The sequence below is a fragment of the Sebastes fasciatus genome, chromosome 2 (genome assembly GCF_043250625.1).
Source record: "Sebastes fasciatus isolate fSebFas1 chromosome 2, fSebFas1.pri, whole genome shotgun sequence".
Lineage (NCBI taxonomy): Eukaryota > Metazoa > Chordata > Actinopteri > Perciformes > Sebastidae > Sebastes > Sebastes fasciatus.
Window position 1 is genome coordinate 7,553,737 of NC_133796.1, and position 23,127 is coordinate 7,576,863.

The 23,127-nt window shown below is 42.1% G+C and overlaps 1 protein-coding gene across 4 annotated transcripts in view; it reads right to left on the minus strand.

The window, feature by feature from the left end:
• mtss1lb (MTSS I-BAR domain containing 2b) overlaps window positions 1-23,127 on the minus strand; it is a 91,171-nt gene that overhangs the window by 49,970 nt on the left and 18,074 nt on the right. For all 4 annotated transcript variants that reach the window (XM_074660411.1, XM_074660391.1, XM_074660402.1 and 1 more), the window contains exons 2-3: window positions 16,921-16,982; window positions 16,262-16,335 (exon numbers count right to left, since the gene is read on the minus strand). In XM_074660411.1, coding sequence (XP_074516512.1) covers window positions 16,262-16,335; window positions 16,921-16,982 — 136 coding nt within the window. The remainder of the gene's footprint in view (window positions 1-16,261; window positions 16,336-16,920; window positions 16,983-23,127) is intronic.

The window sequence follows — 23,127 nt, forward strand, 5'->3', positions numbered from 1 at the left end:
GTGGTATTTGACGAGTTGGGAGCGAGAATGTGTTGCCATAGATGACATATACACAGTGTCTATATTAGAACGGTGTGATATCAACTCCAATGAGCTTGCTTTCAACTGCATCACACATGATGACCTTGAGTTGAGTTTTTCTTTTTTTAAATCACACAAGGTCATGAATGAATTTCCATGTCCAAAGATATCATAATTGTTAATGGAATATGATTAGCATGCGGAGGAATGTCTAACCGCTCATTAGACAGAGAGCCCTAAAAACATAACACACACTGGCATCTGTGTGTGCCACTGTTGCCATGGCAATGCACCCAGTGGCAGAGTCGCAGCAGAGAGACGTGCTGAAGGGTAGAGGGAAATAAAAATGAATGGATAAAGGTGAAGTATACATGTGCCTACCTGTACGCAAATAGACACACGTGTGCTTCATGAAGGACAAATGGAAGCACTACTTATCGAACATGACACAATCAGGAAAGAACATGTGAGAATATTCAGATTTTGCTCCGTAGCTTCAGGGCTTTGAGCAGGAACACAGAGGCAATGTTGAGCCATCACGACTAAAACTCATTTGTCAAGCAAGAAATGCTTGAAACATTTGCTGGTTCCAGCTTCTCATGTGATAATTTGATCTTTGTATATTGGATATCTTTGGTTTTGGACTATTGGTCAGACAAAATAAGACATTTGAAGACGTTACCTTAGGCCTTGAGGACATTTTCCACATCTTTTTAACATTTCAATGACAAAACAATTAATGGAGTCTAGATGAAATGAAAAATACCTCTTTTAACCCTTTTAGATCACATCCCTATAGTCATATTGTGTACCTATTTAACAATGTATGCAAAAACAAATTACAACAAAATAAATTTCCTATTATTTTTATATCAAAATCCAATGATGTTTTCTTCCCGTAAAACAAAATATGACGTGTGCTTACTAGTGCCAACCAATTTCAACCAATAATATCATGACATCCATCCATCGATCAGTCTGACACTTTTAGCGACAAAGGAGAAGCAACATTCCTCTGTAGCTCCGTATAGCGCTCCATTCTAGCCCGTCCGTTTCACTGGGACTTGTAAATGTAAATTAGACATTAGACAAATTGATGAAAGTAATCAATAGCTATGGCCCTCATCTATTGAAGGAGACCACTGTGTTGACACAATGGAAGGTGCGGGCGCAGTGGAACCCGGTCTCACGGGAAGGCGTATAAACACCATGACATTTCACGGACATTCCACGTGTCACAAGTACACATTTAAGCCTTTTCCCGTGTCATTTGTACCCCACACTAATGCCCGCAGTTAGATTTAGGTAAAAGAAACGCTAACTTTGGTTCAGGCAAGAATACCACTTAGTTAGAGAAAGGGAAAACATCATGGCTGGGCTTAAAATAAGTAATTGAACTAAGTAAAACACGTATGGAAACAATGTAACACAACTACAAAAAACTCGTCACAAATGTCAATAAATAACATGAGACAATCGTCATGTGACAACTTCCAAAACTTCCCATCCACCCGCCCACCAAAAGTGGTCTTTCTCGCTTTTTATACTACGTCAATAACTCTTACAATAGCATTTTGTACGCAGATGCGTTTACATTGCAGTCAGTACAGAATACCTTGCATACAAATGACACACAGAAATCAAGAAAGGCAGACTTATTGCACGTTAAACGCCTTGCATGTTATCGTGATATTTATATGCTTTTTTGTGTGAATGGGCTGCAGAAACACAACAAAAAATGCAGGGTTGTCCAGCATTGCTGGAAGGCAATGCAATGTCATCCTGCAAGGCCCTGAGGTGCATGTCAAATACATGCAAGCATATATTCCTCATATAATTACTTTACTGCATAGTTCTACTGTTTACCTCGCGATGGTGAAGCAAAAGATCAAATGACTGATGCAGTGATGGGTGGAGAATCCCTTTAAGGTTCGAGAAAAGGCTGAGATTAGGTGTGTAGTTCTGATTGCGGCGTGGGGTTTACAGAATAATGTAGTCAGATGTATTCAATGGAGGGTCCTCAGAGGGATAGCAGGACATGGGTGTGTGCGTGTGCGTACAGCTGAGCCAGCAGCAGCCACACCAGTTATCACGCCTGGCTGATGGCTGTTAATGCTGCGGATTAACACCTAACTCTCACTAACTCTGAGCACACACATGCGCACACACATACATACACACACACACACACACACGGTTCTGTTTAAGTTCTGCAAGTGTTGCTTCAGTATTTTTGACAAATTCAGTACAACTCTTCAATCATAACACCCAAGAAAACTGAAAATCTAAATTTCAAAAGAACTCAATGCTGCAGTAAACAGCACATTTAGGGAGGGCATCACTGACTATGCACCATAACACACACACACACACACACACTCGTACATGCACTCCTCACTTCAGCCTCTTGTCTCATTAGACAGGACTTGGCCTCAGAGCAGCAAGACTCACTGAGCTCAGCTTCCCATGCTTACCGAGCGAGTGCACTGCATATGTGTGTGAGTGTGTGTGTGCGTGTGTGCGTGTGCGACAGAGCGTGTCTTGTGTTGTTGACCTCTGGGACAATAGTGCACTGTGACATCAGGAAATGTCCTTAGAGAGCTGCCAGAGAAGAGAGAGGCATGGAGGGAAGGAGGAATGGGAATGATGGGAGGCAGGATTTGATGGGAGAAACGTGTTGGGAAGTAAGATGGAGCAGAGGGGAACAAGAGAGGAGGGGAGAGAGGAGTGGCATTCGGGGTGAACGACGAGGGGAGAGGAAGCAATGAAGAGTTGAGTGAGAGAAAAGCTCCATGGAGGAGGGAGAGAGAGAAAGAGGAGGAGGGATGATAGGAGGGTAATAGATGAACACTGTGGTCGAGGCTTAATTAAAGACAATAATGTTGTTTTTTGTATCCTTCCACAACAACAGGCCTCTCAGCCATGGCCTACTTACAGAGAGGAAAGAAAGAAGAAAGAAAGAAAGAAAGATGGAAGAGAATTGAAGTCTAGTATTTAGGGGATTGGCAGAAATGGAATATAATATTTATAACTGTTTTCTTTAGTGTATAATCACCGTGAAACTAAAAATAGTTGGGTTTTTGTTAGCTTAAAATGAGCCCTTCATATCTACATAGGTCGTGTTTAGAAAGTAACACACAAAATGCAAAATCTGATCTGAGAGCTGCAAAACCTCTTGCGAGACTCGCTGCCCAACGATCTATCTTAACCTTAACTATTGGAGGTCAATGCCTGACCTTAATCATTCAAGACAAGATCTGGACCTCCTGGCAAGAAGCAAAGACCACTGCACAGAAGAGAGTGAGGTGGAGATCCATGGTGGACGCCCTATGCTCCCAAGGGGGTCAAGAGGACTAAGAAGAAAGAAAGAAGAATCATTTGAGGTCAATGCCTAACCTTAACCAATGGAAGTCAATGCCTAACCTTAACTATTTGAGGTCAGTGCCTGACCTTAACTAGTGGAGGTCAAAGCTAAATTGTTTTCTTCCCCCTATAGCAGAATGATAATGGGTGCAGCCAGTAGAGTTGTTCCGATACCCTTACCAGTATCGGAAATGCGTCCAACACTGCCCAGAATTCGGCATCGGGTATCGGCAAGTCTATGCACCGTCCGATAACATAATTTATTAACCCAGAAAAAAATAAACTTGTTTAACCGGAAAAAAATGATTTTGCTCCAAAACAGCAGCCTTCACTATGCTGTCACCCTGGATGTCTCATGGCTGCCACGGGCAACTACTGTCCACTATCCATAAATGGTTAGTAGCAAACAGCTGTTAAATAATTATGATAATAACTATATATTTTTTTATCATGCTGGTATCGGATCGGTAAGTTCAGGTATCGGAATCAGTATCAGGAAGGAAGAAAATGGTTTCGGAGCATCTCTAGCAGCCAGACCTTTCTTTAGCTCTGACACATCGCTGTGGAGATAGGTCTGACCGATAATCGATCAACCCTTTTTGTCATTTTTCAAGCAAAAATGGAAAACGTGCTTCTCAAATCTCAGGATTTGATACTTTTGTTTGTCATATATGACAGAAAACTGAATATCTTTGAGTTTTGGACTGTTGGTTGAATAAAACAAGCAATAGTAATGGACCAACTTGGGATGTGGGAACTTTTACACAATTTCCAATAGTAACATGTTAACAATGGCACTTGTATTTATCTCCAAATAACATGGTTCTAATCTAGCTAAACTGTTGGCTTGTTGGCTGATTCTCTGACTGCCCAACTGGATATCGGAGAGAGACAAAGTTGAAGAAAGGCAGACAATTAAATTATAGATTTAGATTATATAGATTATAGATGATAATGTATTCAGTGGGGTTAAGGTGAGGCCGGTAGCTGACTAATCCTCATACTAACCCGGCCATGTAGACTGCATTCCTCAGTCCAACCTCTTTGGTTGCATGATCCCCCCGTATCAGATCAAATGCATCTCCAGTTGACCGTGAATGGCATGCTATCTGTGAAAAGCAATTAAGCCATCTTGCTCACATTTCTCCTCTCCTCTTGGCAACAACATGGCTATTTTTTCTCTGCCACCACTTCCTTCTCTTTCTCACACACACTCACTCTCTCTCTTTCTCCTTGTTGCTTGGCAACCGCGCTCGTAAATGTGATCCCACTTGTCTGTGATTGGCTGAGGGGATGGCAGATCCATGTCAGAGTCAGAGCGAGAAAAGGGGGAGACACGCATACATCACACACAGGAGGTATGAAATGACAAATATCACACAACACAAATGAGTAATAAACCTCACGCATGCTCTTCTAGGGCACTGAACCATTGTTCCCATTGCATGTCATTTCAACAGGCTGGAACATGCATGCGTGTAAGTGTGTGGTCACTATTGCTTGTGCAGTGCCTACATGTTTACACACACATGCCTCTGAGCTATTATGCATGCATGTCAGAATTGCATGTGTAGGGGTGAGCGTGTGTGTGTGTGTGTGTGTGTGTGTGTGTGTAGTGGTATTAACAAGCAGGTGGTCCTTGCGGAGGGGTGCCATGCTGCGAGCTGAATAAGGGGAACCACTCTTGCTGAGCTGTATGTGTTTGTATGTACTATGTGTGTGTGTGTGTGTGTGTGTGTGTGTGTGTGTGTGTGTAGCTGTATTAACTTAAGTGGCCTCACATCTGAGTGTTACCTCTCTTCCTCCCACCCAGGGAGTCATCAGTGCAGCCAGCATGGAACGGGCCTGCCAGGCAGCCAGCTAGTTAATGAGGGAGTGCTGAATACTTTTTCATTATACTGAAGAACACACACACACACACACACACACACTCAGCAGATACGCTTTGAAGCAAAGGCAAACAAGCAGCAACTTTTGTTTCTTTTATTGTGTTTAGTTATTAAATAGTTTTTTTTTTCACTTACCCCCTCTGCAACAATATTTCGCCGCACCTTCTCTGTCTCTCAAATTACAATTTGATTAACAATTATGTATCCACATACTGAGTCAGCTGTAACACCTGCACACAACAGTGCGAGTGAGAATGATTGAAAACTAATATGTGCAGAGAAATCTAAATTAACTAGCTCACTAAAAGTAATTTGTTGAAATAAGTGATGAATAAAAAAGTTTAAATATTAGCTAAAAGTAATAGATACATGCTTAAACTAGAATTACCTCCTTGCGGTTGCAAGGAAGCTATAAAAATCTAAATCGCCGTCAGACGATAGCGGGTGAGTTCCGAGATTGTGTTTTGGCCAATGCGTTCCACCTCTTTTGCTCTCCAAATGGACTGTTTACCTGCACACAACCAAAGCCTGCTCAAATGTGATTGGTCAATACTATCTAGGACTACAAAATGACTACAGACGGACACCAGAACGCTTACGATTCCAAACTCTTGTCCCGTTGCCTAAGGATTCTGCATTCATATTCAAATATCTGTTTATAGAGATTAACAAATCTTAAATGGTTACTTAATGTAACGTAACATAAAGGACACATGGTTGAAGCATCTAGCCTCTGCCATAGTAACAAAATGCAAACCTGACCAAACCCACCTAAACATTTACAATTAAACTGTATGTAAAATGTACAATGTGTCCACTTTATACAGTTAATAGTGTTTAACAACGTCCAGTACAAAATCATGGTGTTGATGAATCTGACAGGGCTGTGGGGATGCTTCTGAATAAAGCCACAGACTTAGCTGATGCTCGTATCCACAGTGACGGCACAGGCCTGCCGTTGAAGACTCCCTCTCAATTCCTCACAACAGTCCTCTGTCCGTTTTCTGTCTTTATTACTCGCTACACTCAATTCTCTCTCAAGCACGGACTCTCTCTGTCTCTTCATACAGTCCTCCATCCATTCCTCGGAGGTCTGGAACAATCCTCAACTGTTGCTCTGCATCATTTCACTGCCATTTAAACACATTAACTATCCTTCTCCACACAGCTCCACTGTGCCTCAAATCTGAGGTTCTCTACTTACAGGAAATCAGTGTGCTCTTCTTCTTTTTGTCAACTTTTAAATGTGCTGTGTGCAGCAGTTTAAAACACAAATAAACCGTTCTCAGATTAAAAAATGGTAAAATGACTGTAAATGCATGAGACCACGGCCGGGCTCGCTGGCTGCCTCTTTGTCACACCAGCAGTATTATTAGTGGTAATGTTTCTCAAAATCAAGACCACATTTCCCATAAACTTCACTGCTTCCTGCCCCCCAGCTCCCTTCCTTTGGCTTCACTGAAGAAGATAAACATGTTGGAAATGAGTTTTCCAGCCTAGTTTCTCTCCACTCCACCATCTGCAGTTGTTTCTGCCCACTTCTTGTTTAGTAGAAAAACAATCACTCTTCTTCATTTTATGTTCAGTTGGAGATCATTTCACACCAAGTGTATAGGGTGCAATAGAAAAAGTATCAAGACAGTGCCAGTCTGTTTGGCATCATCAGCCAGAAAACTATAAATCTATGGAGCAACGTGTCTGCATGTAATCCAGTGAAGCACTCTTAGATTTGGGCGTTCTTAAGCACAAACGTGAAGTTTTTACACCCAAAGACTTGTGCTTTTCTAAAACGCTCTAAAGACTGGATGAAATGCAAATGAAAGACAATAGTCAGTTGCACAATACAGGTGTTGTCATTGACTGTACTTTAGTCAGATGGCTCTGTAATCACTGAATGGGGATCTGATTGTCATCACAGTGCATCTTGCTAAAAAGTAGCATTACTGAGCTACAATCAAATCACTATTTTAAACCTAGTCCATCTTTGATTACGAAAGAGGGGGAAGAGTAAGAGATGTATCTGTTTTCCTTGTTTTGGCATTTGAAGGTGGACAGAGAAGACAACATCAATATGCCCAAATGGATTTTAATAAACATGTTCTCCTTGCCTAAAGAGTTTGTGAGCAGTGTCTTTTGACCTTTCGACACGTTCTCACTCCCAAGACATCAAATACAGCAGCTTGGTCAGTGGCTCATGTTCATAGAAAACAACTTTGTTAGATTTAGGCTTGGTTAGGCTGCTTGGTTAGGTTTAGGATGAGATCATGTTTTGGGTTAAAATAAGTATGTTTTTTATGCAAGTTAAGTACGTTACATAACTTAACTTATGCAAGTGACTTCCGGTCTCCTGGGTGAAAGTCCCACGTCATTTGACCAGCCATGTAAAGTGTCATAGTTTGAATCTTAGGACCACTGACCATGCTGACGTATTTGACAAGAGAGAATGGGCAAGATTTACCTAACATAAAATGGACTGAGCACTTGGCTTATGCATTTCTTTGAAGTGTTTGGAAGATGACCTGAGAATGCAAGTTGCTGTCACCAGTAGTCAACAGTGTTGTCAGATTTACTTTCCCCAGGGTGGCCATGACCTTAGCTGCAAAACCTTTCATTCTCATTTTATCCTTAAAAATGCAGTCGATGTCTGTTGCCATTGTGTTACAGATAAAACATTAGAGGTTAGAGGGGTGATCATGTCCTAATAAGCATTATTTGACAATGCTTCCACGGTAAAGCTGGAGAAGTGTCAGAAACAGCTATAACATGTGTTACAAACTTTCACTGGGGAAACTCGTAGTAATGGTTAATATTAACTGTTAATTTGTTGTCGTTTTTGTTGTCCGAGTACCCTTTTGGACATGCTCTGATCAAGGTCCCTGAATTTAATTATTTCAATCCATGTTTAAAATACAACAGAATCTGTGCCGGAGAATAGACCCTCAGATGGTATACCTCTTCTTACCAACTGCCATTTTACAAGTCTAAATAATGAAGGGGGGTTGTCTGTGTCTATATGCATGGTAGCATGTATGCGTGTGTGTGTGTGTGTGTGTGTGTGTGTGTGTGTGTGTGTGTGTGTGTGTGTGTGTATTAATACGATTTATGATATTCATTATGAAACCTTGCATTCCAAAGCAGCCAGGCAATAAAAAACGCCAGACATTCTGTACCATCAGATCATCATCCTTATCACACACACACACACACACACACACACACACACACACACACACACACACATTCACACACACACAGTGGCACTTTACAGCTCCTTGTGCATAGTGAGAGTCGTGGGATTGACCCAGGTTGTATTGCTGCTACTGCAGAGAGAGTGTGAGGAGATGAAGAGAGAGGCAGAGGGAGGAGGGGGACATAACGAGATGCACCATCATCACTGACAGCATCATTATTGTCATCATGGGAATACAGAATGAAGAGTTGATGAGTTAAACAGTAAAAACAGGAAAGCGGTACGGTTTTTCTACAGACATTCATTTCTACATGTTTCCCTAAACAGCACTTAAAAACCAGACACATGGCTATAGGACCTCTGAGCGTGGGCTATCCATGGTGCTGACTCAACTAGCTGAAACCTGTAACTTATTTTTGTTCATATATCATATTTATCTGAGCAGCAACATGTTACATTCTTGCTGACCACCAATAAAGTTAGTTTTTTTTCCTAGTGGACACTTTCATTCGACTTGATATATGTGTACATATACAACAAGAAGAGGGACTGTGGATGCTCTGCTATCTTTGTTTTAGTCTGAAAGTCAATTACCTCTTACTAAAAATGTTATATGCAGGGACAAATAAGGAAAAGCTGAAAGTGTACGATGATGTTGTGAAATATTCATCACTCACACATCATTGGATTGGCATGTAGTCCACGCCTTGAAAGATAAGCTGGATGTCATTGCTGTGCCACCCTTACATGACTGAAAAGGAAGAGGGTGGTGACAGAAAGTAGCAGATAGAAATCAGCTAAAGAATGCACAACAGATGGCTAGTGTGGTACAAATGAACAATTTGATAAAGTTATCTTTAAAAAGGAAAACTGTGGTTTGCTTCTCAATATCTTTACCTGCAGGTCTGATCTAAGACATGTCTTTCATCCAGACAGTACGCACTAGTCTGCGGTCCCTGTGCTTTGTTTGCATCACAGATGCGTCACGTTGTCGTGCTGAACGAAGCCACACAAACTGCAAGATCTCAGTCTGACTGATCTGCTCTCAAATGGTCAAACAAACTTCAACCGAAGCTAAAATGTCTGTGTTTTCATTATGAATGTGCCTGTTTCAGATTAATACAAGATCATCTGAGCAGAGAGACAAAACAGAGTCTGTGGTCTAACTCAATCATGACTCATCAAGAAGGCCAGTAAGGCCAATAAACAGCAGCCGAATATGGACGCACTCTTAAATGTGGTTTCAGCTTCTTAGCAGACATTTCTCAAACTGATTCCATCATGAAGGAAAGAGACAATAAATCACTTAGCATAGAACGAACAAATAAAGCTGTATGTGTGTCTATGCCTGAGTGTGTCTGTGTATGTGTCTCCTCACTGATACAGAAGCTGAAGGATGAAGAACACACATGACACACACAGGGCTTCCATCAACCCACATCAGGGAATCAGAGGCGTGTTGTGTGTTTGTTTATGTGCTTCCATTTTACTGTGGTATGCTGTCACACACACACACACACACACACACACACACACACACATATAGAGCGAGTCCGCCCTGGGGAAAGTGAATGTTTGGGCTATAAGAGGGGAGTGGAGAACACATCTGAAAGTGCACTCAAATTCACCGCTCACCAGGGAATTCACAAACACTTGCACATTTCCTCCTGCTGGATTTTACCCACTTGCTAAATCTCTCTTAATATCCTGGATTGATTACAGGTACTTTACTGTATGATTACCATTACAATTACAAACACACATAAATGTATATGCTGTCGTATACTGTTGCTTTCCCAGAGAATACCAATGAGCCTCTTTAAACAGTCTGTTCTCTAACGTTATCTCTCTCTCTCTCTCTCTCTCTCTCTCTCTCTCTCACACACCATCAGAAACACAAGAAAAACGTGTTTCTCTCACCCTCAATGCTGCCTTCTTTAACTTTATCAGCTTGAGAGAACAACTGGTGCCTAAACATTAGGGAACCAGCAGAAAACAAAGCATGGCCACGATCCAGCAGGATGAAAGCACAAATCGCACTTTTGTACTATTTCCCATTGGCCACCTGACACACTATGTGATGTAGAATAAAGCTTTGTTCAATATGTGTGATACCACTTGTACAGCATTTTGAATAATCATACAGAAAAGAGTTTAAGTAAATACTACATGTATATATACTCCGATCAGCCATAACATTAGGACAGCATGGGCGCCCTGACCGGTCTGCGGCTATGCAGCCCCATACACCACAAACTGCGATGCGCTGTGTGTTCTGACACCTTTCTATCAGAACCAGCATTAACCTTTTCAGCAATTTGAGCTACAGCTTTTCTAATGGATCGGACAACACGGGCCAGCCTTCGCTCCCCACGTGCATCAGGGATCCTTGGGTCTGACCCGGTTCACCGGTTTTCCTTCCCCGGACCACTTTTGGTAGGTCCTGACCACTGCAGACTGGGAACATCCCACAAGAGCTGCAGTTTTGGAGATGCTCTGACCCAGTTGTCTAGCCATCACAGTTTGGCACTTGTCAAAGTCACTCACATCCTTATGCTTGCCCATTTGTTCTGCTTCCAACACATCAACTTCAAGGACAAAATGTTCACTTGCTGCCTAATATACCCCCCCCCCTCCCTGCCAGGTGCCATTGTAACGAGATAATCAATTATTCACTTCACCTGTCAGTGGTCATAATGTTGTTAATGTCATGGCTGATCAGTGTATAAAAATGTATAAGGGGAGACATTTTTTTTTTTAATTTCCACCCAGCTGATGAAAACACTTCAGTTCACATAACAGTCGGCTGTCACGCTGAATGGAAACAACCAACGCATGCAGGCTCATAAATGGGAGCGTCGGTACAAGCGGAGCACAGGATCATCAGTACCCTTTGGGCTTCATTCACACACGCATACACGCACGCTGTAATAAGTGGCACATTGATATAGCGGATGGCAGGAAGACAGAGAACGTCATTATTGGTGCCGTCTTCAGCCTCCATCTATTTAACAAATCTATTAGAGAACATCACACACTGAGAAAGAGCAGCGATTGTACGGCAATGTGACGAATGGACTCCAGCAGGAGTGACTCATCAGTACAGAAAGTACAAAGAGCCTCTGATGCACAGCCTGCGTCTTCGTGCCAACATCATTTATGTTATATTTTTTGCCTCTCTCTCGGAGGCGGCACGTGTAAATGAGCTGACGGAGCTTTGGTGATTTCCTGTCTGGCCTGTAAAAGCAGTACGAGCAGTCTTCCTGTATCCTCCTCTGTAGGATCCCACCTGGGGCCGCACACACACATCGGCATCACACACACTGTCTGCCAGCTGCACCTAATAAGTCGCAACAGGAGGAGACATCCCCTGTGTTACATCCACAGTGGTGTCTTCTCTCAGCGCTACTATAGTATTCAGATGGCCATCAGTGGGCGGCGAGTGTTTGTCTGACCCTCTCAGCTCTCAGCCCACTCTCTATTAAAACTAGCGGCCAGATTTAAGCCTACGCAGGGAATATCGAGTGTCAAGCCAAAAACACAAAACAGAATCCATTGACCATAATTCTATAAAGTTCAGTGAGTTTGTCAGCTAACGGAGTGTAATGCAACTTGCATTCAAATGATCAAACAATACAGGATGTGTACGCAATAGGGGGGTATAAAACGACAACAAAACATTGCCAGAATGTCATGATAGCTTAATTATGATCAATTTATGTATCTAGAAATGAAGCAACTTGCTAAAAAACAGCCAAGTACAAAAATCAAGAAATATTAATATAGAATAGGAGAAAATTACAATAAAAATACAAAAAAATAAGATAAAAATATGTACAATATATCTGAATTAAAATGAAAGCTGTATAGAAGAAAATTGCAATGAAAAAATGAAAAAAATACTATAAAAATATGTAAAATATATCGGAAATTAAATGAAAGTTGAATGGAAGAAAATCATAATAAAATTACGAGACAATTCTATATAAATATATATAAAATATCTGAATAAAATTGCAATGAAAAAAATATAAAAATATGTACAATATATCTGAATTAAAATGAAAGCTGTATAGAAGAAAATTACAATATTCAACTTAATGTTGAAGGCCTGTCTGCAGCCAAGCGGAGCCTCATCGAAGTCCTCGCTTCCCAACATTCCATTGACGTTATCTGCCTCCAAGAGACTCACGTTGGCACAGAGGAAGCAGGCCGCTACTCCATCAATGGCTTTGATCTTCTGTGCTACACGCCCCATACCAAACACGGACTTGCCACCTATGTGCGCTCTGACATAGTTGAAGCTAACCATTTGACAACAATCAATTTCTCTGAAACCATAACCATTGGCGGTTTTCACATCGTTAATGTATACAAGCCCCCGAGTGCCAACTGGGATCAGCAAGTCCTACCCACTTTCCCCCACCCTGCCATCTATGTGGGGGACTTTAACTGCCACCACCCAGACTGGGGATACCCAGCAGTAGATGGTGATGGTGAGGCACTTTCAGCCTGGGCATCCAGAAACGACCTTGTTCTGATTCATGACCCCAAACAAAGAGGAACATTCCACTCAGCCAGGTGGAATAAGGACTACTCCCCTGACCTGTGCTGGGTCAGCTCTTTGAATGGAACCCCCTATCCTGCACAGACCCTCATCCTTGACGACTTTCCACACAGCCAACACCGGCCCTCACTTATACACATTGGCCTACAACTCCCAATCATAAACAGCCCAAGGAAGATGCGTTGGAACTTCCGAAAAGCCAACTGGACGAAATTCAGTGAAACTCTGGACCGGAGTATCGTCACCATCCCACTCCAAACCATCACTGTAGATGAAGCATACAATCGCTTTTGCAGCGCCATCTACAAAGCTACCCACACAGCAATTCCACGAGGCTACCGACCCCTCTATGTCCCATGCCTGGACGGAGAAAGTGCTGCCCTCCTACAAGCCTACAAAACATCAGGGGACCCCGAGATGGCAGACCATCTCATTGAATCACTATCTACAGCTCGGCGGAAAAAATGGGAGGAGACTGTAGCAGACCAGAATTTCACCCGCTCAAGCAGAAAATGCTGGAGCCTCATCCGCCGCCTTGGAGCTGCACAGAAACCACCTACCCAAAGCCGACCACCTGTCACACCCAATCAAGTTGCGTCCCACCTACTGACTATTGCAAAAGCAGCCCAAGACAAAAACACCAGAAGATCAATTACAACTGAGCTAAAGGCACACAGAAAAAAGCTCAGAGAGGAAAGCAACCCTGAGCCTTTTGAGGTCGCTGAACTGGAGAAAGTCCTGCAGGGCCTGAAATGTGGAAAGGCAGCAGGATATGATAACATCTCTCCAGAGTTCATGAAACATCTGGGCCCCCGAGCTCTAACCTGGCTGACCCAATTCTATACCAGGATAATACAGTCAAACTCAATCCCAAAGAAATGGCGGTCAGCAAAAGTAATTGCCATACCAAAACCTGGTAAAGACCACAAACTACCAGCAAGCTACCGCCCAATCTCTCTACTCTGCGTCCCTTTCAAAATCCTAGAACGCCTTATATTACAACGCATATCTCCAGGAGTAGAAGAGATTCTTTGCGTAGACCAGGTCGGTTTCCGCAAGGGCCGCAGCACAGGAGAACAAGTACTGGCCCTAACCACCTTCATCGAAAATGGTTTCGAGCGCAAACTGAAGACAGGAACAGTATTCCTCGACCTCACAGCTGCCTACGATACTGTTTGGCACAAAGGCCTCCTGCTAAAACTCACAAAAGCACTCCCTGCCTGGGCAACAGCAACAATTAAAACTCTGCTAACTAACCGGAGGTTCAGAGTTCACCTTGGACAGAATAAGAGTGCATGGAGAAAACAGTCAAACGGGCTCCCACAAGGGTCAGTCCTCGCCCCAACCCTGTTTAACCTTTACACAAATGATCTACCCACCACTAAATCCCGTAAATTCATCTACGCTGATGACATCTGTCTGGCAACCCAAGCACCAGACTTTGACTCTCTGGAACAGGTGCTCACGGAAGACCTCGCAAAGCTGGACCAGTACTGCAAAACCTGGCGCCTAAAACCAAGCCCCGCTAAAACAGTCTCCAGTGTATTCCACCTCAACAACGCAAAAGCTGCTTCAGAGCTAAATATCCAACTCAGCGGACTTAAGCTGAAGCACGCCCTCAACCCAACTTACCTGGGAGTGACACTTGACAGGACCCTATCCTTCAAGGAACACCTGAAAGGAACGGCAGCTAAGGTGAAGACTAGAAACAACCTGCTCTGTAAGCTCGCTGGCTCAAAATGGGGGGCAGCAGCCCCCACATTGCGCACCTCGGCACTGGCCCTTGCTTACTCTGCAGCAGAATACTGTGCCCCTGTTTGGTCCAGGTCACCCCATACACACCATGTGGACACCCAGCTCAACACAACCATGCGAATCATAAGCGGGACTATTCGTTCAACACCACTCCCCTGGCTCCCTGTCCTATCCAATATAACCCCCCCACATATCCGGCGAGTAGCATCTACTTAAAGGATGCTTCAAAAGGTCGAAGACTCTCCCCATCTACCAATCCATGCAGACATCTTCAACCCACCCACTGCCCGTCTTCCATCTAGACGACCGATATGGAAGAATACCCCACCAGCCGACTTCACCACCCAATCAGCTTGGGAAAAGGAATGGGAGTCCAAGGATGTCCCAAACAAACATCTGGTGTCAGCCCCCACCCAACAGGTCCCTGGCACCAACCTGCCAAGGATACAGTGGTCAACTCTTAATAGATTCAGGTCCGGACATGGCCCCTGCTTGGCCAGCCTTCACAAATGGGGCAGTAGCCCAAGCCCATTGTGTGCCTGTGGAGAGGTGCAAACAATGGAACACATCATTGAAGCTTGCCCGCTCCACAGTCTAAAAGGAGGGTTAGACACCCTCCATACAGCAGACCAGGAGGCAACTGCATGGCTCAAGGACTTTGCATTCGCTAAATAAAAACAATAAAATTATAAGAAAATACTATATAAATATGTATAAAATATCTGAATAAAAATTGCAATGAAAAAACTATAAAAATACGTACAATATATCTGAATTAAAATGAAAGAGCTGTGCAGTTTTAAGAAGATGAAAAGATTTTATAATGGTAACTGAGACTTTACACAAACTTAGCTAGGTAGTGAGAAATTAACTATGAGTGTCCCAAAACATCAACCACAGGTTAAAAGCATAGAATCCTGATAATAATTCAACTCTGATAGAAAGACATAAATCAGGAGTTTTATACTTCACACATTTAAATCAAATTTAAACATATGATAGACTAGCAAAAACTGTCCACAAACAGCCGCATCTACCAAAAACCACTGGTATCCGCCTCAAATAACCCATAGTATGTTGTTTACAACACAGAATGGAAAAATGATCGCCCTATTGCATCCGGAAGTCTAACAAAATATATCCTGCTACACAAATAGCTTTTATTGACCTCTCCCAGATACTTCCGTAATTTTTTTTGCCTCTGTAAACAATGTAGCGCCACTGCTTTGAAGTTTGGGACAACGTGTACTTTCAGGCAGCTGGAAACACTTTCATCAGTAAAAGGAGAATTTAGCTGGTTGATAATATCTCAACAACATAATGAGATTCCTAATAGTGCTGCCATGTGGAGGGCGCTTCAGAGGACCAAAACACACCACAGCACTGGCAAAGGGACACATACCGATGCACACAGATTATAGCTCTCTTTGACATGCACAATCACACACACACACACACACACAGCTGCTGTCCTACCTCTGGTGTTGGTCGCCATGTCTGCCACCTTCTGAAAGGCATCCAGGAAGGCCACAGCAGCCAGAACAGTGGTTCTAGATGAACAGAAAACATTCATTACGTCAGATAAAATGGTTTTGTAACTATAATTTGCATTTTCAATGGTCAGATTTTGCACTGGAAATGTAACGATGGCATATTTGATTTGGTCAATTCATTTGAAAATGCATGCATGTTGCTACGTTGATATCTGTGTTATACACCTCTGTAGATGGTAACCCTGCCCACATCTACGGTAACAAACATATTTTTTTTTGCATTATTTATTTGGAAACATATTTTTTTCAATTTAGTTTTTTGTAATTGAAGTCACATTAAAAGCAGCCATGCATCCCATAATTTGTATATAATTCAAAGAGGAAAAACCCATGACATTACTGCATTTACATGATGTAATGCTTTTCTCCTTTAGGCAAACATTTATGTCTATATTGGCATCAATATCAGCCAACAGAAAAAAATCTGATACAGGCAGTCTGATTTTCTTTTGCCAAAATTCTTTCATCCAATTTAGCATAAAATGGTTATTTTTGCTCAATAGTCAAAAAGCCGTGTAACATTTTGGAAGGACTATTTATGTAGTAATTGTTTTATTTTGTTATGTTGTCAAAGTAACTTACCGGAGCTGGGAATGCAGCTTGGTGGCCTTGGCGCTGAAGTCCTCCCACACAGGATAGGAGCACTGGCAACACACAGACAAAAATATACATTAATATCGACAGTTATTACATATTGATACATTTAACGTATCAGGAATGCCCCCAACTCACTCTGCACTTTACAGCGAGTGCCAGCAGAGAGAGATATATCTAAATATAAAGCAAGGAATCTCTGTCTGTCTAGCTGTATGTGTGTGAGTGTCCTTTGCATATCTCAACAACCGCTCATCCAATCTAGTTTAGACTTGGCGGGTGTATTGCTGGGGACCCAAGAACGTGCAGTGTCAAATTTAGTGCAATTCGGAAATGTGATACGTTCAATATTAGTATTCTGCGCACTGAGTCGAGCATGTCGTCTGCAGCGGACCTTTACAGGCCGCGGCTCATTGATTGCAGTTTACTCTTGCAGCTGGATGCTGATATACTAACGTTACAATCAAACTCTTCTTCAATTTCCTGCAGTCAAGGAGCAATGAGCTACTCGACAACGCTGCAAGCAGCAATTCCAGGGGCCAAGCAATCAGCCCGCTCCTAATGGGCATGTGTTCCGGACGGGCACCAAGTACTGTTTAAGTACAATACTTTATACTTTATATGAGATTTTCCAGTTATGCTACTTTATACTTCTCTTTATCCTACTCGGTTCAGAGGCAAACAATGTCCTTTTTACTCCACTACATTGATCTGACAGCTGAATTTATTAGTTAATTTGCAGATTAAGATTTCATTACAATATGATGCATTGTTATAGATGGAACTGCCAAAGAGTAAATACTGTAAAGTAGTTTAAATCTGTAGAGCTGAACCGTTACTGTAGTCAATTAGATCAATCAGTTGATTGATTAGTTGATCAACAGTCCCCCTCCAATGAAAAAGTTTGTTTTTGTTCTTGTTACTTGATGTTTGAGCTTTACTGTGCAGAATGATGTGTGTGCAGAATTTGACACTAGAAGGCACATTTAGGCAGGTTTACCTGCTGAAGGTGGAAAGTTTCTCTGTGCTCACCTTAAATCTCAGTTTAAGATGAGTACGTCCGAGCACGATTTGGAACCAATCACGGCTCAACATGCAACTTATACAAATGTGATGTGGAAACTTGAAGCCTCCAGTGCAAATACAAACTGAAATGGACTATACCGTGAAACAGGAGACATCTTGTGTTCAGCAGTTTCAATTCTGGATTCTCCAATGAGGGAGAAGAAGTAGATGTAATTTTAGGATTTTTTTAATGAGGTCATTGAACCTTTTTGTGGATAAACCATATTAGACCCAAACTACTAATTTTAGAGGTCTCTGAGGGATCTATTAGCAAAAATGTCATTCTCTGGTTCCACCTTCTTAAATGAGAGGATTTGATGCTTTTCTGTTTTTCATTAAAAATGAAATAGCTTTGGGGTTTTTCTAGGACAGCTGGTCAGACTGAACAAGCGATTTCATAATGTCACCCATGGGCTCTGGAAAAGTGTGATTGGCATTTTTCACTTTTCTCTGACATTTTATCCACAGACCGTGGAGTGATTCATTGAAAAATGAAACAACAGATCGATAAGTCACAGCCATAAAAATGTGCTCTATCACATCCAGTTGCTACATGTAAATACTGCTTATATGTTAAGGCAGCAGTAATAAGACAATATAATAATGTACAGTATAACAATACAGCACTATGAAAATACTATTATGAGTCTTGATAATTATAGTATATTTTGCTAATTTTTTTTAACTTTTTCTTGGGCGGTCAATCGGTTAAAATATTTAATTGCAATTAATTTCAAATAATTGCCAATTTTTCCATCTGTTCAAAATGCCTTAATTGGGATATTTGCCAAGTATTTAATACTCTCATCAACATGGGAATGGGTAAATATACTGCTTTATGCAAATGTATGTATATTTTTATATTGGAAATCAATTAACACAAAACAATGACAAATATTGTCAAGAAACCCTCACAGGTACTGCATTTAGCATAAAAGATATGGCAAACATGACAGCTCTTGCAGCCCAACAGGCAACAAGAGCTGTCAGTGTGTCAGTGTGCTGACTTGACTATGACTTGCCCATACTGCATGTGATTATCATAAAGTGGGCATGTCTGTAAAGGGGAGACTCGTGGGTACCCATAGAACCCATTTTCATTCACATATCTTGAGGTCAGAGGTCAAGGGACCCCTTTGAAAATGGCCATGATCCTCACTAAGATTTAGCGTAAGTTTGGAGCGTTATTTAGCACCCTTTGCGATAAGCTAGTATGATGGTGGTTGCTACCAATGGATTCCTTAGGTTTGCTAGTCTCATATGATACCAGTATCTTTACTCTATCTCTAAAACTGAGCCCACTACATACTAAAAATCGCAAGTTGCGTTAATGCGTTAAAGAAATTAGTGAAAATGAACAAATTTGCATTATCATGTTAACTTTGACAGCTCTAACTTTTACTTAAGTAAAAATTGTAATTGCACTGAACAGTTAATGGCTCAATACTGAATAATAATAATTACAATAATCAGTATTTAGATGAGGAAATATTCTGTCTTTTTTCATTTTTCTCTTTTTATTAATCTAATTAAAACAGACACATAATAAATACATTACTGCAGATCCCTGTCTTTGTTCTTATAACATATCTTTTTACCCTTTTCGGCTTCTGTCATCAATCCAATTCCCTATTATCTTTCCACAGTACCACCCCCCACACACAGACACACAGACACACACACACACCCCTCCCTGCTCCATCGGTACCCTGTATCGCCCCCTTTTTCACCCTTTCTCCACCTTTATCCCCCAAAACAGCAGCTACCCCACCTGTCCTCCCTACGCAGCTACCTAATCCATCCACCAAGACACACACACACACACACATATATACACCGATGACTTGACAGCCACACTGGCATCAGGCAGCATCAAAGGCTCTGAGTAGAGCAGCCAGGATGAAGCTGCGTCTCTAATGGATGCTGCTCCCCCATCCTCCCACCCCGCCTGTAGACTGGATGAGTGCTCTATCACGCGCCCCCAGCCTCAGCACATATTACATTATACTTGATCCAGGTTAACCTATAACCCTGTTAAATGCCTGTGAATTGTGTGCATTGGGGGGGTGGGGGGGTTGTATTTATATCAGTATGAATGGTATCCATATACAGGAACAGAAAGATACGGGAAATCTGCCAATATGAAAAAATGAAACTTAAGGAAATGCAGAGAATAACGACAAATGAAAGCGAAGGAGGACAGTAGGAAGGAAGTGTGTGTGTGTGTGTGTGTGTGTGTGTGTGTGTGTGTGTGTGTGTGTGTGTGAGCTGGGGGGGTGGGGCATCCTGTCGTGATGTCAGACTGGCACAGACAGTAAGGGCTGTATACTCTTTGATCTGGCCTGTTTGATGTGGTTTAATTTGGTCTGAAATCTCAGTCCTATTTCCCCTTGGTACCAAAAGCTACCCCCTCCACCATCCACACACGCTCACACACACTCACACATTCACCCTGCTCCCTCCCCTTACAGGCTGTTTGAAGTGCCCTACACACACACACACACACACACGCACACACGCTCATACACAGACATACACGAGCAGCCTTAATTCTCATTAGCATATTTCGGGCATTTCAATCCAAAAGAGCCTGGTGGCAAGTGACCAAGTGATGATTGAGTATGTGTGTGATTGCTTCCTGTTCCTTACCATGCAGGTCTCCCCCCCCCACACACACACACACTGTGTTAGTATTCTGCTGAGGTACAGTACATTAATAGATGACTACCTGAAACATTTCACTTTGACTTTGAAGTTAACAGTCACATGCTAAACTCACTTTAATGTTTGAGTAGAGAATAAATGCAGCAGCACTCTGAATGTGTATAGGCATTGGTGTACTGTACAGTAGTGTAAATATTACACAGCTATGTTGAATACTTGATTCTGATTGGTCAATCTCGTCATTCTACGGTCTGTTATTTCTTTATAACATACCGTTGCTATGTATAACAGACCGTTGCTATGGGTGCAGTTCTGATGTCAGACTCTGGCGGACCATTTTTGTGTCAAATTATTGATTTCTTAAGTAAGTAGCCGTGTAATAAGTGGGATAATGTACAGCGAGCGGGTCGTTGTTGTGAAATAAACCCCTTCAGACGGGAATCTGCATCGCCCTGCCTGGGTTTATTTCACATTAAAGACCGGCTTGCTGTCCCTTACATGTTGGTAATATTGCAGAATCACAACAATAACAATAACTGAAATACTTCGTTAGGTTTAGGAAAAGGTCATGGTTTGGGGTTAAAACAAGTATGGAAGTGGAGATACTTAAGTATGGAAGTTACGCGACAAATAAGTCAACGCTGACTTCTTGTTTCACACGGGACACGAACAGCGGTCTCCTGGGTGAAAAATCGGTTGTTGTGTTATTATTATACAACAAAACTACTTGTTTAGGTTTCGGAAGCTTATAGCTTACGTATAACGGTTTGAAATTCTTGGTTAGGTTTAGGAAAAGGTCGTGGTTTGAGTTAAAATAAGTACAGAAGTTGTGTTAAGTACGGAAGTTATATTAATTATAAATCATTGTTGACTTCTGGTTTTACATGGGACACAAACAGCCGTCTCCTTGGTGAAAGTCTGATGTTTTTAGACTCACCCATCCTCCCTATGCAGACTTTAAGTGAGGGTGGATGGGTGGGTCAAAGAAACACAGGACTTTCACCCAGGAGACTGCTGTTTGTGTCCGAGGAAACCAAAAGTCAGTGTTGACTTATTTTAAATTTACGTCTAACTTAAATAACGTTAACCACGTGTTTAAAACTACAACTGTATTCCAGGAAAAAATATGTTTCCCTCAAAACGTAATTGAGGATGCAGTTTGGCTTTATGGGAACGTAATTGTGTGGGAGACAGGGTTGCAGCTCTGGTGCACAACAAAAACATAGTTATTATACATTAGATACTTTTCTTTGATGAAACTTTAAAGGTCCGTGTGGTGAAACTGGGGAATAATCTTACAAAGCCTGTCTGTTCAAGGTCAAAGATCTGATTCGTGAATTCTTCTGAAATCAGTTTTGCGTTTTAAGGAGGTCACAAAACTCTCAGCCAGCGAGCTCCACGCTCCATAAATGTGTCCGTGAGTGTGTGTTTGTCTCGACCAGAGAGCTCAAAGACCGCGACCAGAACCACTGCGCTCACATGATTGTAGGACTTGGAACATCACGGTGGCCGAGGGGCAAATACATCATCAGCGTGTGAGAGACAGACACAGAGCAGGAGACAGCGAGTGTGAGAAAGAGCTTTTGGATTGTATACTATTACATCACCATTTCCTGTGTCACCAAAAAAGTCAGCGGGGCATGCATGATTACCTCCTACGCTCACACACACACACACACACACACACACATACTACCCGATTTATCCCTGTGTAAACATATCACAACTAAAAATATATCCAACTTCTTCCTGCCCTACTTTTCCATATCACTCTCTAAGCACTCAGTGTGTTGTAGCTAAGGGTGCACAATGTTTTTGTCTTACATTTATGGGATAATATCAGGGGAAATTTCCAGCGTTGTACACTTCACCTTGATACTTCACCTTTCCTTCTTCCTTTATACCCTCCCTTCCTTCCTTCCCCTTTCTTTATCGCTGCCTCTGTCAGCATGAAACAACACTGAAGGTGGCGAAATCAGAGAGCTTTGACAATTTTAGAGCGATAACCAATCACTCCTGAGATCTGGCTTCCATTTCACCCAAGAAACTAAAACTTAAACAACCATAAAGGCAAGCAGCAAAGTGCATTTGGACAGCACGATGGATCCAACCGTAGGATGTATGAGGCGCCTGGCAGCATCAACACTTAAAGTCCAGCTGTAACTTTAGTCCTAACCCCTGAAACTGTTTAAGACTCCCCCTCCCTCCGTTCTTCCTTCCTTCTTTTCTTCCAGTGACAGTCGCTGATCTTCACATAACTATCTTGGATTGATAGATTTCATTTCCTTTCCTCCATTACTCCTTCGTTCCTCTGTCCCTGCTGCTCTCCACCCTTAGTGGTGTCAAATAAAAAAGTTTATAAGCTCTGACTCCCAGCTAATGATCACTGGCAATCAGCAATGGAACCCTTTAACTGTTTACTTGCTTTTCACTTCCATTATTTACATACTTATGGCATAGTCACTG